This window comes from Scleropages formosus, chromosome 14 (genome assembly GCF_900964775.1).
Source record: "Scleropages formosus chromosome 14, fSclFor1.1, whole genome shotgun sequence".
In the NCBI taxonomy this organism is placed as follows: domain Eukaryota; kingdom Metazoa; phylum Chordata; class Actinopteri; order Osteoglossiformes; family Osteoglossidae; genus Scleropages; species Scleropages formosus.
In genome coordinates this window covers 10,977,801-10,990,160 of record NC_041819.1, presented here as the reverse complement: position 1 = coordinate 10,990,160, position 12,360 = coordinate 10,977,801, and the positions used below count along the sequence as shown (strand labels likewise).

Sequence of the window (12,360 nt, the reverse complement as noted above, 5' to 3'; positions counted from 1 at the left end):
ATGGAATACAGGACTGTCATGGAATATATTTATACATAACATAGAAAGGTACCAGAACAATACTAATTATTCAGCCCTTTAGCATCTTCAAAAGAATACAGTGAAAAAACCTATTTTAATAAAAAAAAATAAAAAAGCACCCTCTTACTATCAGAGTCCACTGTACTAGAAAATTCTAAACTGCACATAATAAGAAATACTCACCATACTCCACAGAAAATATACACCAAAAAGCCTTACCCTAGATGGCAATATGGGTTTACAAAACCTCATCTGAAATTGTACTTTAAATTTGATGTACTACGTGCCATTTACCCAAGTTGAGAGAAATCCCTTATAATCAAGGAGGTAAAACAAACTAATCTGTAAAATCTCTCTTTTGTGATGGAAAGGAATAGACAACCAGCAGGAGCCATATCAGTAACACCACAGGAGCATCCTTCCCACAACAATTACAGAGTAAGCATACTACCTTGGGTATGCCTATCTCAATTTATCTCTTTTCTTTTCCATTAGATATGATAATTTATGAAATATTCAGTACTTATTATAGCCACATTTTTTCCAGAAAGTTAGATCCTTTTGACATGCTTACACCAAGGGAATTAATTGCCTTTCAGATTGTGTAATACTGACCACCCTTCATAATGAGGTGAGGGGAAAGGGGGGGGAAAAAAAAAAAAAAACCCCACACACATTTGGGTGAAAAATGTGCGGAACTTCTGGATTGTGTTTTTCCTCCCCCATTCAAACTTACAGTAATTTAAACATCAAATTATGATCGTAAATGATCAGCCAGGGCTTTCCAAGGATTCAGTTCAAAGACACTGTTTAAAAGAACTAGTTTTTTCATTTGTTTTGCATAATGTATTTAGTCATATGTCAATTCTATAGTGAAAACAAGATTAACAGGAATATATATAAACATATATTCACCTAATGTTGAGAGTCTTGTAACAATTTTTTTGCATTCAAAAAATTTTACTTCTACATAGGGCAGTGAAGATTGCAGCGCAAGTGTGACGTTTCACACAGCAGTTCCAGGTTTCAGAAACTCTGATGGTGATGCCCACCCTCATGCAGGTGCAGGATGAAGCTCCTTGTTACCTGCTTACAACATCTCCAGCCACTGTGGGTGCATCAGTACCAGCTCCATAAGATCTCCTGGCTCAGTTCTTGAATGCACCACATCGACTAGCCTTGGAGATGAACTCTTTGAGCATGTTGCCATCCATCTGCCAAAAGGCTGCTGTCTGCGTGACCTCTGTTAGATGATTCACACAGAACTTGAAGCAGAACTCCTCCAGATCCTGGGCATTGACATTGAGAAGCACTGTTTAAATAAAAATAATGTAGTCACATGCAATAATAGTGTGCAAAGATAAACTGAAAGAAGGAAGTCATCTTGTGCAATTCTACAAAACATCCCAGTGAAACCACAGATATAGCTTTGCACTCCCAAAGAATTCTTAAAGTACTTGTTGACATGTAACAGATGTGTTGAGATGTGCCATCAGACTCACCTGGGCATCGTATTTGACGGCTGCAGAAAGCAAGCTCAAGGCATTCTCCACTGTGATACCCCTCTTGATGATGTGCTGACAGAGGCGTTTCAGTCGGTTCTCACAGTAGGAGGTGGCCAAGTCCAACAGGCCTGCAGGAGGCAAGAGCCCTTCATTTACCAGGGCAACAAGACTGTGCTAATGTACAGTTCACTGTGTAAACTAAGTCACCCTGCAAGAAGTTAATAAATAGGCATCAAGAACTTAACTGATTGCTCTGCCATTGCATGGCAATCACAGGTACACCAGTTAACGTGAAAATGACAAATTTAGTAGGAACAAAAACTATTTGCAAACATACAAAGAAGTTAATGGGGCAATCATTCCAAGATGTTTTCAAACAAAGAATTCTAGTGTCTCATTCAAACCATTCCTTATCTATCCACCCCAAAAAGAGCCAGCAGAGATGTTAAGTAGGCTTTTACCTGTCACATGACAATATTACCCACATGACAGTCTTGCATGTTAGACATCTGTTATTACAACCAGACTACTATTCACCATTTTCCATAAAACCATTAAAATTTTAGATTAAAAAAAATCAATACATTTTGAAATCAAATTCACAAAAAGGAACTAAAGACCCAGAGGAAACTATAAATCACAGGTTCCTTTAAAAGAGCACTTTCACTGAGAATCTGTGGCCCCCTGCAAGATGAGGCATTGCAGTTGAGTGTGACTGATGTAAAGTTTATGGACTGTACATATAATGTGTTAGAGCACAAAGGAAAGTAAGGAGATGGTGTGTGCACCAACCAGATTCCGTTTGTTCTTAACCACTACATGTTCTGTCAGTAAACCAGAGGTGAGCAGCTATTAAACATTTAAACAGGTAACCGTACGAAAGAACAGATGCATAAAAAAAAATTTTAAATGAATATTGTGCAGTAATATAATGAAACAGACTGCAGTTTCGAACTCACCATGCCATGACTGCTGTACATGTGCAAAGTAATTTTTTTTCATCACAAGGATATTGAACAGAAAAATGTCAGCTCAGTCTCTATAGCCTTCACTTTTCTTATATTAGAGAAACTCAGAATTGAAAGTTAAAAGCTCAAAAAGGAGAACTCACAAATAGACTAACTGGTGATCATGTTCATTTATGAACACAAAAAAGGACAACGCTGTGAGTTATGGGTAAGTGTGTTAACCTCACCAATAGCATCTTCAGGGGGTAGTGTTACATTGTCAGTATACAAGAACTCAAGGAAGGAATGGTACACAGGATAGGAGAACTGGTCTATTTCAATCACTTCCTTCATGTCCTCATTCCAATGGGATTGAAACATAGACCGGAAATGTTCACACCTACATGGAAGAAGGCAGTACTCAGCAAAAGAACACAGTACTCAGCAAAAGAACACACACATTTATTCTATAAAAAAGGTCCTATGCATCTCTACAAGAGTCACCTGATCTTCAGCACAGCTTTATGGACATAGATGTACTTCCCATTCACAACAAATTTAAGATCTGAGGTCTCTGGACTGTCAAACTCTTTCTTCAAGGACTCAGCAACAGTCAAAAAGTCATCATTCTCTGCAATGAAAAAAGCTCAGAAAATGTGGACACGTTTCACATATTAATAATACCATGTACCCAAAACATAACTAAAAATTAACAACTACTTATTGTAATTGTTGGACAGGCAATTACTGAAAGCGACTGATTTATTATAGAAACAGCCTGGTCTCCTTATGCAGCACACACACACAGATACAGGGTGCTGTCCTAATCCCCATGTAAGAAACTGGAAGCAAAAGAACCAATAGTCAAGAATGACACAAATACACATCTATTGCCACTATGTTATGGGCTTTGCATTCAGTGTGACAACTTACCCATGGTTAGCAGGCGCCACATGACAGACGGTGTAGCAAAGCAGGCAAATACATCATCTGTGCAGCTGAAGTGCGTCAGGTGGGGCAGCAGGACGGACTGGCCCCGACACTGTCCCCACATGTACACCTGGCCGCTCTGGGTCTTGGCAGATGACGTGTGGGTAGAGTGACAAGCTGCGATCTCCACTATCCTGGAGAAAGAGAAGGTGAAAAAGAATCTTGCGTGATGTAGTGTCGCAACTCCTTTCAGCTTCTACACCTGGTATAAAAATTCTGGATATGCCACTGTTCCTTGTCTATTCTGAAGTAGAATATATACCCCCAGTACTATTTAGCTTATATCAGTCTGCCAAAAACAAAGAGTTTGCTAGAAGAGGCCACGATTATTAACAGCAGGAACAATGTCCCAAGAGGAAAGAAGGCCTTTTCATTAAACTCTGCAATCTTCATCACCTGAATTAAAGGCCTAATGACTCAATTAAGTTGAGGCATTAAAATTATGCAATCAAGTTGGAAGAGTCCAAACTTTAGCACATAGCCACTTTCACCATTTTATTTTTTGTTTAGCAGCATGCAGTAAATAAATAGTAACTGAGTCCTTACATAAACAGAAAGATGTAATGCTTAAGTTTGTACTCTGCAGAGGCTAAATTGTATCCTTCCCACTTAGAGAATGATTTAAATAGGCAACTTGACCACAGCATCCAATCTTTTGCATGACACTAGCTCAGAGGCATCCAGCTTAGTGACTGCAGGCTGCACATGGCCCGTCATTTCACATGATGTAGCAATACATTTATCAATATACATTATACCTGCCATAAATACTGCAAACTCTACCGAATCGTGCATTAATACAGTTACAACACACACCTTGGCAGGTCATGGAGGCAGCTGGAAACATAGTGGTTAAAGCCGCTACCTTTGTACCCAAATGTTTCAGGTTTGAATCCCACCTCAGCTATAGTACCCTTGAGTAAGGTACTTGCCTTAGATTGCTTTAGTAAAACTACCTAGCAGAATAAATAGGTAAATACTTGTAACTTCTTTGGAGAAAAGCATCAGCTAAGTGAATAAATGTAATGGTGAGTGAGAGAACCACAGACAACCAGAGGGAAGGACCTATCCTTGGCTGGCTGGGCTGTCATACAGCATGCGTTGTCTTTAGTGGCAGTAGCTCTGTTTTGTAGTTTGTTTTTGTATACTTGTATGATCTGACTTAAAGGAAAAAAAAAAAAAAAAAAAAAAAAAAAAAAAAGAGTTTAGTTAGTTACTAAATGGTATTTACATTTACTTCAATCTGAGTACTGAACATGATTTCTGAATTGAGCAACAAGAGAAAAGCTTCTGATCAATCTAAAACACACACAGAGTCTGAAACCGCTTGTCCCAAGTAGGGTTGCGGCGAGCCGGAGCCTAACTCGGCAACACAGGACGCAAGGCTAGAGGGGGAGGGGACACACCCAGGACAGGACGCCAGTCCGCCACAAGGCATCCCAAGTGGGACTCAAACCCCAGACCCACCAGAGGGCAGGACTCGGCCAAACCCACCGCGCCCCCCTCAATATAAAACATTTCAAGCAAATTGGTTCAACCTGTACTACTTCATTAAAATTAAGAACGAGTCAGCTTGTCTGATATGCAATGAAGTGGTTTCAGGATATAACGTTAAAGGGCAAAACAAAACATCCATCTACACTGGACAACTTTCAATGACAACTTCATAAAGGCAAAATACCCAAAAAATAGCTCAAGTGAAAAGTAAACTCTGGGGAAAGCAATGGCACTTCCCCACGAGAACTACTGATCAAAGCAAATGGTGCAGTAGCCGAAACTATCAGTTTAAAATCAAAACCACTTTTGGACAGTGAATTTGTTAATGAATGTTTTGAGCAAGTTGCTAATATGTCCTAGGCAATATGCACTAGGAGGAAAAAAAACTTATTTTAGGAAATGGGGGTTATCATGACAAACTATGGCTTCCTGTACCAATTTAGTCACTAATATGAAGAACAATTTAAAAATGAAAGCATGAAGTTTCAAGTACTATTATCAGTATTGGAACATGTTTATTTTCTGCATGCCTTGAACCTGAAGGAAAAAATCTAGACTGGACTTTTAAAAGAATTATGTCTCAAAAAAGTATAACATATCAATCCGTATACCTAAAATGAATTCTAACAATGAAAGTATGCCATTAAATCACTTAAGGTAATTAATAGTGTTCCATTATTTAGACATTTAAAATTCAGTATTAATTTACTTTTTTTTTTATTAAACACATGGATCTCAAACCAGTTCACAATGACTATGGCCCTTAACTAAAAATATAGGAAATCCCAGCTGTAGACAGCAGATAGGTATTAAAAAGGAAAATGCAGCTGAATTTTAAAAGTGTTCCTTACATCTTCCACAAAACTAGTCTTAGAAGTATGACTATACTGCTTTCAAAACATCAGCTGCAACATTAAAATGTCTTTGCAATTTTGTTTAAACAACAAGGAATTCTCAAAAGAAAAACTTCTCAGAACTACATGCCACAGCCATTAAAGTGGCCTGTTTGTCACATTTTCACAAAAAAAAGAGAACCTAAATAACCCTGCCATTATACCGTCACATACATATTTGGAATTAGTCCCCCCCCCCCCCCCACATTTGCAATTATTGCCTGTACCCTTTTTTTTTTTTTTTAGTTTTGTCTCTTTTACTTTTCTCAACGTGGTATTATTCCACTCACATTCTATGATGTGTCACTATGCTGCTGTGCTTTAGACAAAAACTTTTCTGCCTTTACCTTACAATGTGCCCATAAAATTACTAAATACATGGAGTACTCCCATGTCTTGAAACAGTCTTTAAAATGCTTGTATTAACATTGATCATTTATTTAATAAATGTCTGTGTGGTACAACTCTGTATAACATAAGGCTACTTCGTAATTCACAAAATATATTGTAGGGTTGAGATTGATACCATTCAGCTGGTCTACTGCTAAAACAACCTGTCTATTAATATAGTGATTGCCTATGTGGCTACTAAAAGTCATAACTAGTGGAATACAATAGCCAGAACAGACTGACAGCAAATCCATTTTTCATTAAACTGCTAATTGAAAAATTTCTTAAATCAGGAAAATGTATCCAAGCTGACTACCAAGGAAGACCAAACACCATTAGAAGCTGAGCACATGTACAGGTCTGTCACTCCACTGAGACTGACATGTAGCGCTGCTTGTGTGAGTAAGCACACTGTGCTCGGCTCTACAGTCCCACCCATCTGCTTGTCACTGGGCTATGACAGACCACATAATAAGTCTTGAAATTAATATTGTGAAAAATGAACAAAAGCCCTTCACAGGAGGGAAATATATATATGGATTCCACTTCAATATCTGTACATAAGATATTTGACCTGGATCTAATTACATCCCAGTTCTCCTACCTCTCCTTCTTAGCCATGATCTGCACAGGGCTCAGCTGGTTGCTCTTGGTGCCCGTGCCGAGCTGGCCGTAAGTGTTAGCCCCCCAGGCATACAGCAAGCCTTCATCTGTTAGAGCAAGCGTGTGAGCGTAGCCACAGGCGATCTGGAAGGCGGAGCAGAAGTGTCACACTGCATTAACAGCAAACCCAAGTACTGGACAGGAGCGGCAGTGCTTAGACCAAACTCATAATGTGTTTCGATCAAAGGACAAATTCCTCTTGAAGAGGCATTGCTCTTCTGTGCAAAAACAAGCAGGGGAAATGCTGCTGCTACTGGGCATTACTGTTAATTTCAGGTGTTAGCAGTGAAAGCCAAGTGCCCAGTCTGGTTTTACCTGTAGCACACAGAGGCCCTGAAGGGCTGTCAGGCGACACGGAGTCAACTGGTTTACATTAGTTCCAAGACCCAGTTGGCCATTTCCATTATAGCCCCAAGCATACACCTAAAACCAAGAGAATAACTTAAGATCATGGACAAATGCTGCAAAAACTTCTCCTTGCATCGGTCATTTTAAAGTCTTAAATACTAAAACTTCCAAATCCAAAGCCTGAAGAAATTATGTAATGGTTAAGTAAGTCTTTCTTAAAAAAACCACACACAAAGTTCCTAGGATCTCAGCAGAACCCAGGGTGTCAGCCAGAAGAAATACAGCAATAGTCTGGGAACAGGGGCACACTGAAAATAACGACCTTAGCATGTCTGCCATAACGGTTAAAGCAATGCACTGCAACTAAACAAGACACCTTGCTGTCAACCCCTTTTCCCTGACAGCTGGAAGACTATGGGGCTCCAGTATCGCATGCAACGCTTTTGCAGGCCAATTTTGACCCAGCTGGTTGGTGCTAGTCATGTGCAAGCTGCCAGATGGACACCATCACGCACCTCCCCGTTGTCCACTACAGCCATGGATGAGGTCTGGCCACAGGCTATCCCCACCACCGTCTTGTTCTGTAGACAGTTGGAAACCCGGCGGGGGGTGGGTTGATTGGTGGAGGTCCCAGAGCCCACTTGGCCACAGTTGTTGTAGCCCCAGGCAAACACCTGCAGGCACAAATATATGGAGAATGCAGAATAAGGCATGTATATCTGACAATGCTTGAAAAAGCATCTCTATTGCAGGTCTCAAGATTAAAATGTACCTTACATTTATGAAAAACAATGTCTGAGATGAAATAAAGAACAATAGAAACATTTATCTGCAGAGAAAAGAAAAAAATGTTTTTAAAACCAGAAAAGGTTTAAGGGATTATGCTACAGAATTATGGAATGAAACTTTCCTTGAAAAAGCTTAAAGTATTCCGCATCTCCGTAGCACTTCGACATGTTCCTAAGCAGAATAGGAGTGCCTTTCGGCAAGTTAAAAAGTACTTATCAAAAGAAAATACCAGGTGAATGGCAGCTGTTGGTCTGGAATCAAACATAATCCAAAGACTTGTTTCAAAAATTCATAACACATGTTGCTAACATGTGAAACTGGTTATTTCACATTCTTAAGATTAATTTAAAATTCCAGTGCCACTAACTGTAATCAGAATTAATTACCATCAAATGACACAGGGAAAGCAGGCTCGTCCTGGATCTCAAAAGCAATGGGTATTCTTGGCTTGAGTTTGTAGTTTAAGATCCTGGATGATATAGTGCAAGACGAAGGTATGAGAGAGGTCCCAGGGCATATCCTGTGTGCAGTCTCACCTCCCCCTCACTGGTCCGGGCCATGGAGTGATGGGAACCACAGGCCACATCTGTGACTTTCTTGGTCAAAAGGTTGGCAGAAACAAGGACAGGAGACACTGCCTGATTTGCTGTACCGTTGCCAAGCTGACTGTAGCCATTGTGTCCCCAGGCAAACAGCTCACCCTCTGGGGGGGAAACACGCCATCAGCCACCAATTATTCCACATACTGATAACAACAACAACAAGGGAAATGTAAGCATAGCACTGCAGCTCTAAAAAATGCCTGTGCTTAAATGTGTATGCAGAGTTATTACTGCAGTAAGTGTGCAAGTACGTAGAGTAGAATAAGCCACAAAAAAATTAAAGTGTAGAACGTTCCTCGGTGTAAGGACAGTCAGACCAAAATAAGAGCAATGACACACATGTAAAGAGACCTTACCTTCAGTGGCCAGCAGGACATGTGGACCACTGCCATAGCTGAAACTTGCTACCTTCTTCCCAGTGAGACATGCCACTTTTCTGGGAACGATGGTACTCTGGCTGTCTCCTGTTCCCAGGCAATTACTGCAATTCAGCCCAAATACGTAAACCTGAAAAAAAAAAGACAGGATGGGGGGGGCAGGCTGGCTAATTTTTCCAATTTCTGAATGTAGATGATGCCACCCATCATCACCTGGATTTGTATTATTAAAGCTGTAACAAAACTGATACTATAATTAACAATGTGCATTGCTGCAACTACAGTCAGACTTGGGAGGATAGTTTGAGAATTTTTAATTTGTTTGTTGTCACTTCACTTCAATATAACCTTCTTCAATGACAAATCCTTCAACTGAAATCACTTTTGCATTTTGACCGCACGTGTAACCCCAGAAAGAACGCCGACACTCCAGAATGCCAGCGGAGGTTTTCAGCGGGACAAAGACACCACCCTCATAACCCAAGCGATCAGCACGTTCCCGCATCCGCAAAATGTCGAAAACTGCATACGACAGCCGTCGTGCACAACCGGCGACGGCCGATCGCATCGTGGTACCAGAAACGGCGTCCGGCACGGCATCGTACCTCATTGCTGTGGGTGACGTAGATGGCCTCGTTGGCAGAGGAACCAAAGACGCAGGCCTGTCGGACGGAGGCCACTTCCTGAGAGCCCAGCAACATGAAGAGAGGCCACTTGCTCACATCCACCATGGCTCCTCAGCGACGCTCACAGTACCGTAGACCCAGGAGGCCGGCCGGCCTGAGCTCGGGGATGGGGTGCTGCTCGCTGTACTGCTGGTATCCCTGGTAATGCTTAACACATCATGATGATGATGAAGAGAAATTTACCTCATCGTCGTTGTTCTCTTGCCACCATTACGACCTCAGAGAGAGCTCCCCACACACACACACACACACACACACACACACTTTATACAGGAAGGCCACGGCACCGACATGTCTCGAATGGCCCGGGAACTACGGCATTTCTCGCATGAAAACGTCGACATACACGAGACGAGTACAAAATCTGCAAAACTCGCGCGCGCGAGGGTAACTTCGTTCGATCTGGTCTCCGCTGGAGTCGCGCGCGCCGCCACCTGACGAGGAGCGCGACCCGTAGACCACAATACAGCTTAATAAGGACACATTTACTTCCATTTACATTTGAACCGCAGTGGAAACTAACTCGCTGGAGCACTTAGACTAACTTGTACACACTGTGCCTAAATGTATTAATCCCCTCAACATATCAGCTGATATTAAGTGCGATAGAAAATGATCGAACAATGAATGAAAGTGCGTGGGAGCATCACCGAAAAACAGTGCGTAATGACTGAAAATGGACAGGCCAGGTAATCATTTAATTTACCTGATTTATTTACCCGTTTCCTCTCAAATAACCGACTGCTCGCTACTGGAAATATCTACAACAGTTGCTGAGTTGGCTGTCCGACTAATTGCAGGCCAAGAGCAATTAAATTAGTCAGATCGCAATCAATCACGTCTTAAAATCAAAGTAAACGTCTTCATCTGTCCACATTTAAATTTATTTAAGCAGCTGAAAACTCACCTTCCGGACTCACACTTCACCCATGACCTCTCAAGCTCATGTTAGGTGTAACTGTTCATGCACACAGTGACTTATGATCATACCCAGTTTATAAGCCTTTTTACACAGCCGCTACTTCTGCATTGTATTTAAATGTTTGTGTACCTTAAAAATATATTTTATTGTAGGAGGGTGATCAGGAATCGTCTATATTATAAGTTTTATGCACGTGCGATGATGAACCGGTGCATAGATAGTGGAAAGTAACTAAACTTAAGAATCACGTCTGCAATGTCTGTCTGTGTCAATCGAATCGGCACAAATCAAATGTATTCCTCAGAGAGATGTGTTGCTTTGGCGTCTGTTAAATTAATAAATAAAGGTAAACGTAAAACAATAAGAATGATGAATAAAAATTCGAGCTCAATCGTGTTCATTAGGAAACTCAAAGCGGAAAAAGCGCTGAAACACAGGGAGTGCATCACACTGCCAGCGGAATGACAGCATTCAGTTAGCAACAAAAAAACGTGTTGGGAGGGAGGTCGGCGGAAACGCAAAAATCACGCGCAACCACAAAACAACTTATAACAAGTTAACTATCTAAAAGACAACTATAATAAACACATTCCGTCTAAATATCAATATGAACAAACCTACCAGTAACTATGAGTATTTGAGCCCAGCTACCGAGGTAATAAGCGTCTCCTAGCTGCCGCCCGTCACTCCTCATTTTCATATCTGAACTGTTTGAGAGTCGCCAACTGATCCTGGATCAGTGCACTCATTACCGCTCTTCCCCTCCCGAAAACGTATTGAGAAAGTCATGTGACTAACTCAGTTATTAGGGCAGAAAGGAATCAGTGCTTGATTACTTCTGCTTCCGGAAGGACGGATGAAAGTCACGTGATCATGTGAGGGGCTAGACTGGATCAATCAAACTCAGAGTAGAGTTTTTTTTTTTTTTTTTTTTTTAATATGACAATTAACAAGGGGGGCGAGGTGGCGCGGCGGTCTGGGGTTCGAGCCCTGCTTGGGGTGCCTTGCCGACAGACTGGCGGCTCGCCCCGTGGTTGTTGACGATGGATGGATGACAGTTAACACACATGGCTCAGATTTGTGGTCGACGGTGCCAAATTATTTGAATAAGTTAGTATAGCAGCATAGAAAGATCGTTTTCGTGAAAAGTACTTGCACGTTTGTGCAAAGATGTGCCAAGCAGTTTTCTCCTGGATGTTGTTCGGTGCTGTACCGCCCAGCTTCCTGTGACACAGGCCCAGATGACTCGGTCTCTTACCCTCATTCCCCATGAGAAAGCAAAGCTGCCAAGGACACACCGACTGTGAATTTTGCACATGGACCCACTCTTTCCAGGAGGTTTTGATGCAGCGAGGCAGTACGCAAATAACAGAACTAGGCTACCGCTCACGGCGCCGATTACTTTGTGCTCTGTCGCTTTCTAGGAAAACTAATCTGACTCCAGAAACAAAAGCATATTTACCTGCTTTGAGTAAAGGCACCGCTGGAGCAGCTAAGAGGGGCAGCAACTTGGTTGCTCCTTGTTGCTTCCATCTTTTTATACTGCAGTTGTATACGTTTTTATAGAACGCTTTAGTTGAGTAATCAATGTTTGCACCATAGTATGGCTCCTAGAAGACCAGAAATGCCTTCACTTTTTTTTTTTTTTTTTTTTGCAGTTACATAGGGAGATTATACAACTCAATGAATTCCAAGAGGTAGCTGCCCATTCTGTTACAGATATGTTTAAA

At 41.3% G+C, this 12,360-nt stretch overlaps 1 protein-coding gene across 4 annotated transcripts; it reads right to left on the bottom strand.

The window, feature by feature from the left end:
- Positions 1–677: 677 nt before the first annotated feature.
- LOC108920419 (RCC1 and BTB domain-containing protein 1-like) lies at positions 678–11,426 on the bottom strand. 4 transcript variants are annotated; one of them, XM_018729158.2, is made up of 12 exons: positions 11,252–11,426; positions 9,628–9,855; positions 9,002–9,152; positions 8,580–8,746; positions 7,770–7,928; positions 7,222–7,329; positions 6,848–6,990; positions 3,407–3,597; positions 2,978–3,104; positions 2,722–2,873; positions 1,524–1,654; positions 678–1,310 (listed from the first exon to the last, which is right to left on the bottom strand). In XM_018729158.2, the coding sequence occupies exons 2-12, from the start codon at positions 9,751–9,753 to the stop codon at positions 1,170–1,172; spliced, it is 1,596 nt and encodes a 531-aa protein (XP_018584674.2). In that variant the 5' UTR covers positions 9,754–9,855; positions 11,252–11,426; the 3' UTR covers positions 678–1,169. The 4 variants fall into 4 exon arrangements, with proteins under 4 accessions (XP_018584674.2, XP_029114038.1, XP_018584675.2 ...); XM_018729159.2 differs by having other exon boundaries at positions 1,188–1,333; XM_029258204.1 differs by lacking the exons at positions 678–1,310; positions 2,722–2,873 and having other exon boundaries at positions 1,536–1,654.
- Between the last annotated feature and the right edge of the window lie 934 nt (positions 11,427–12,360).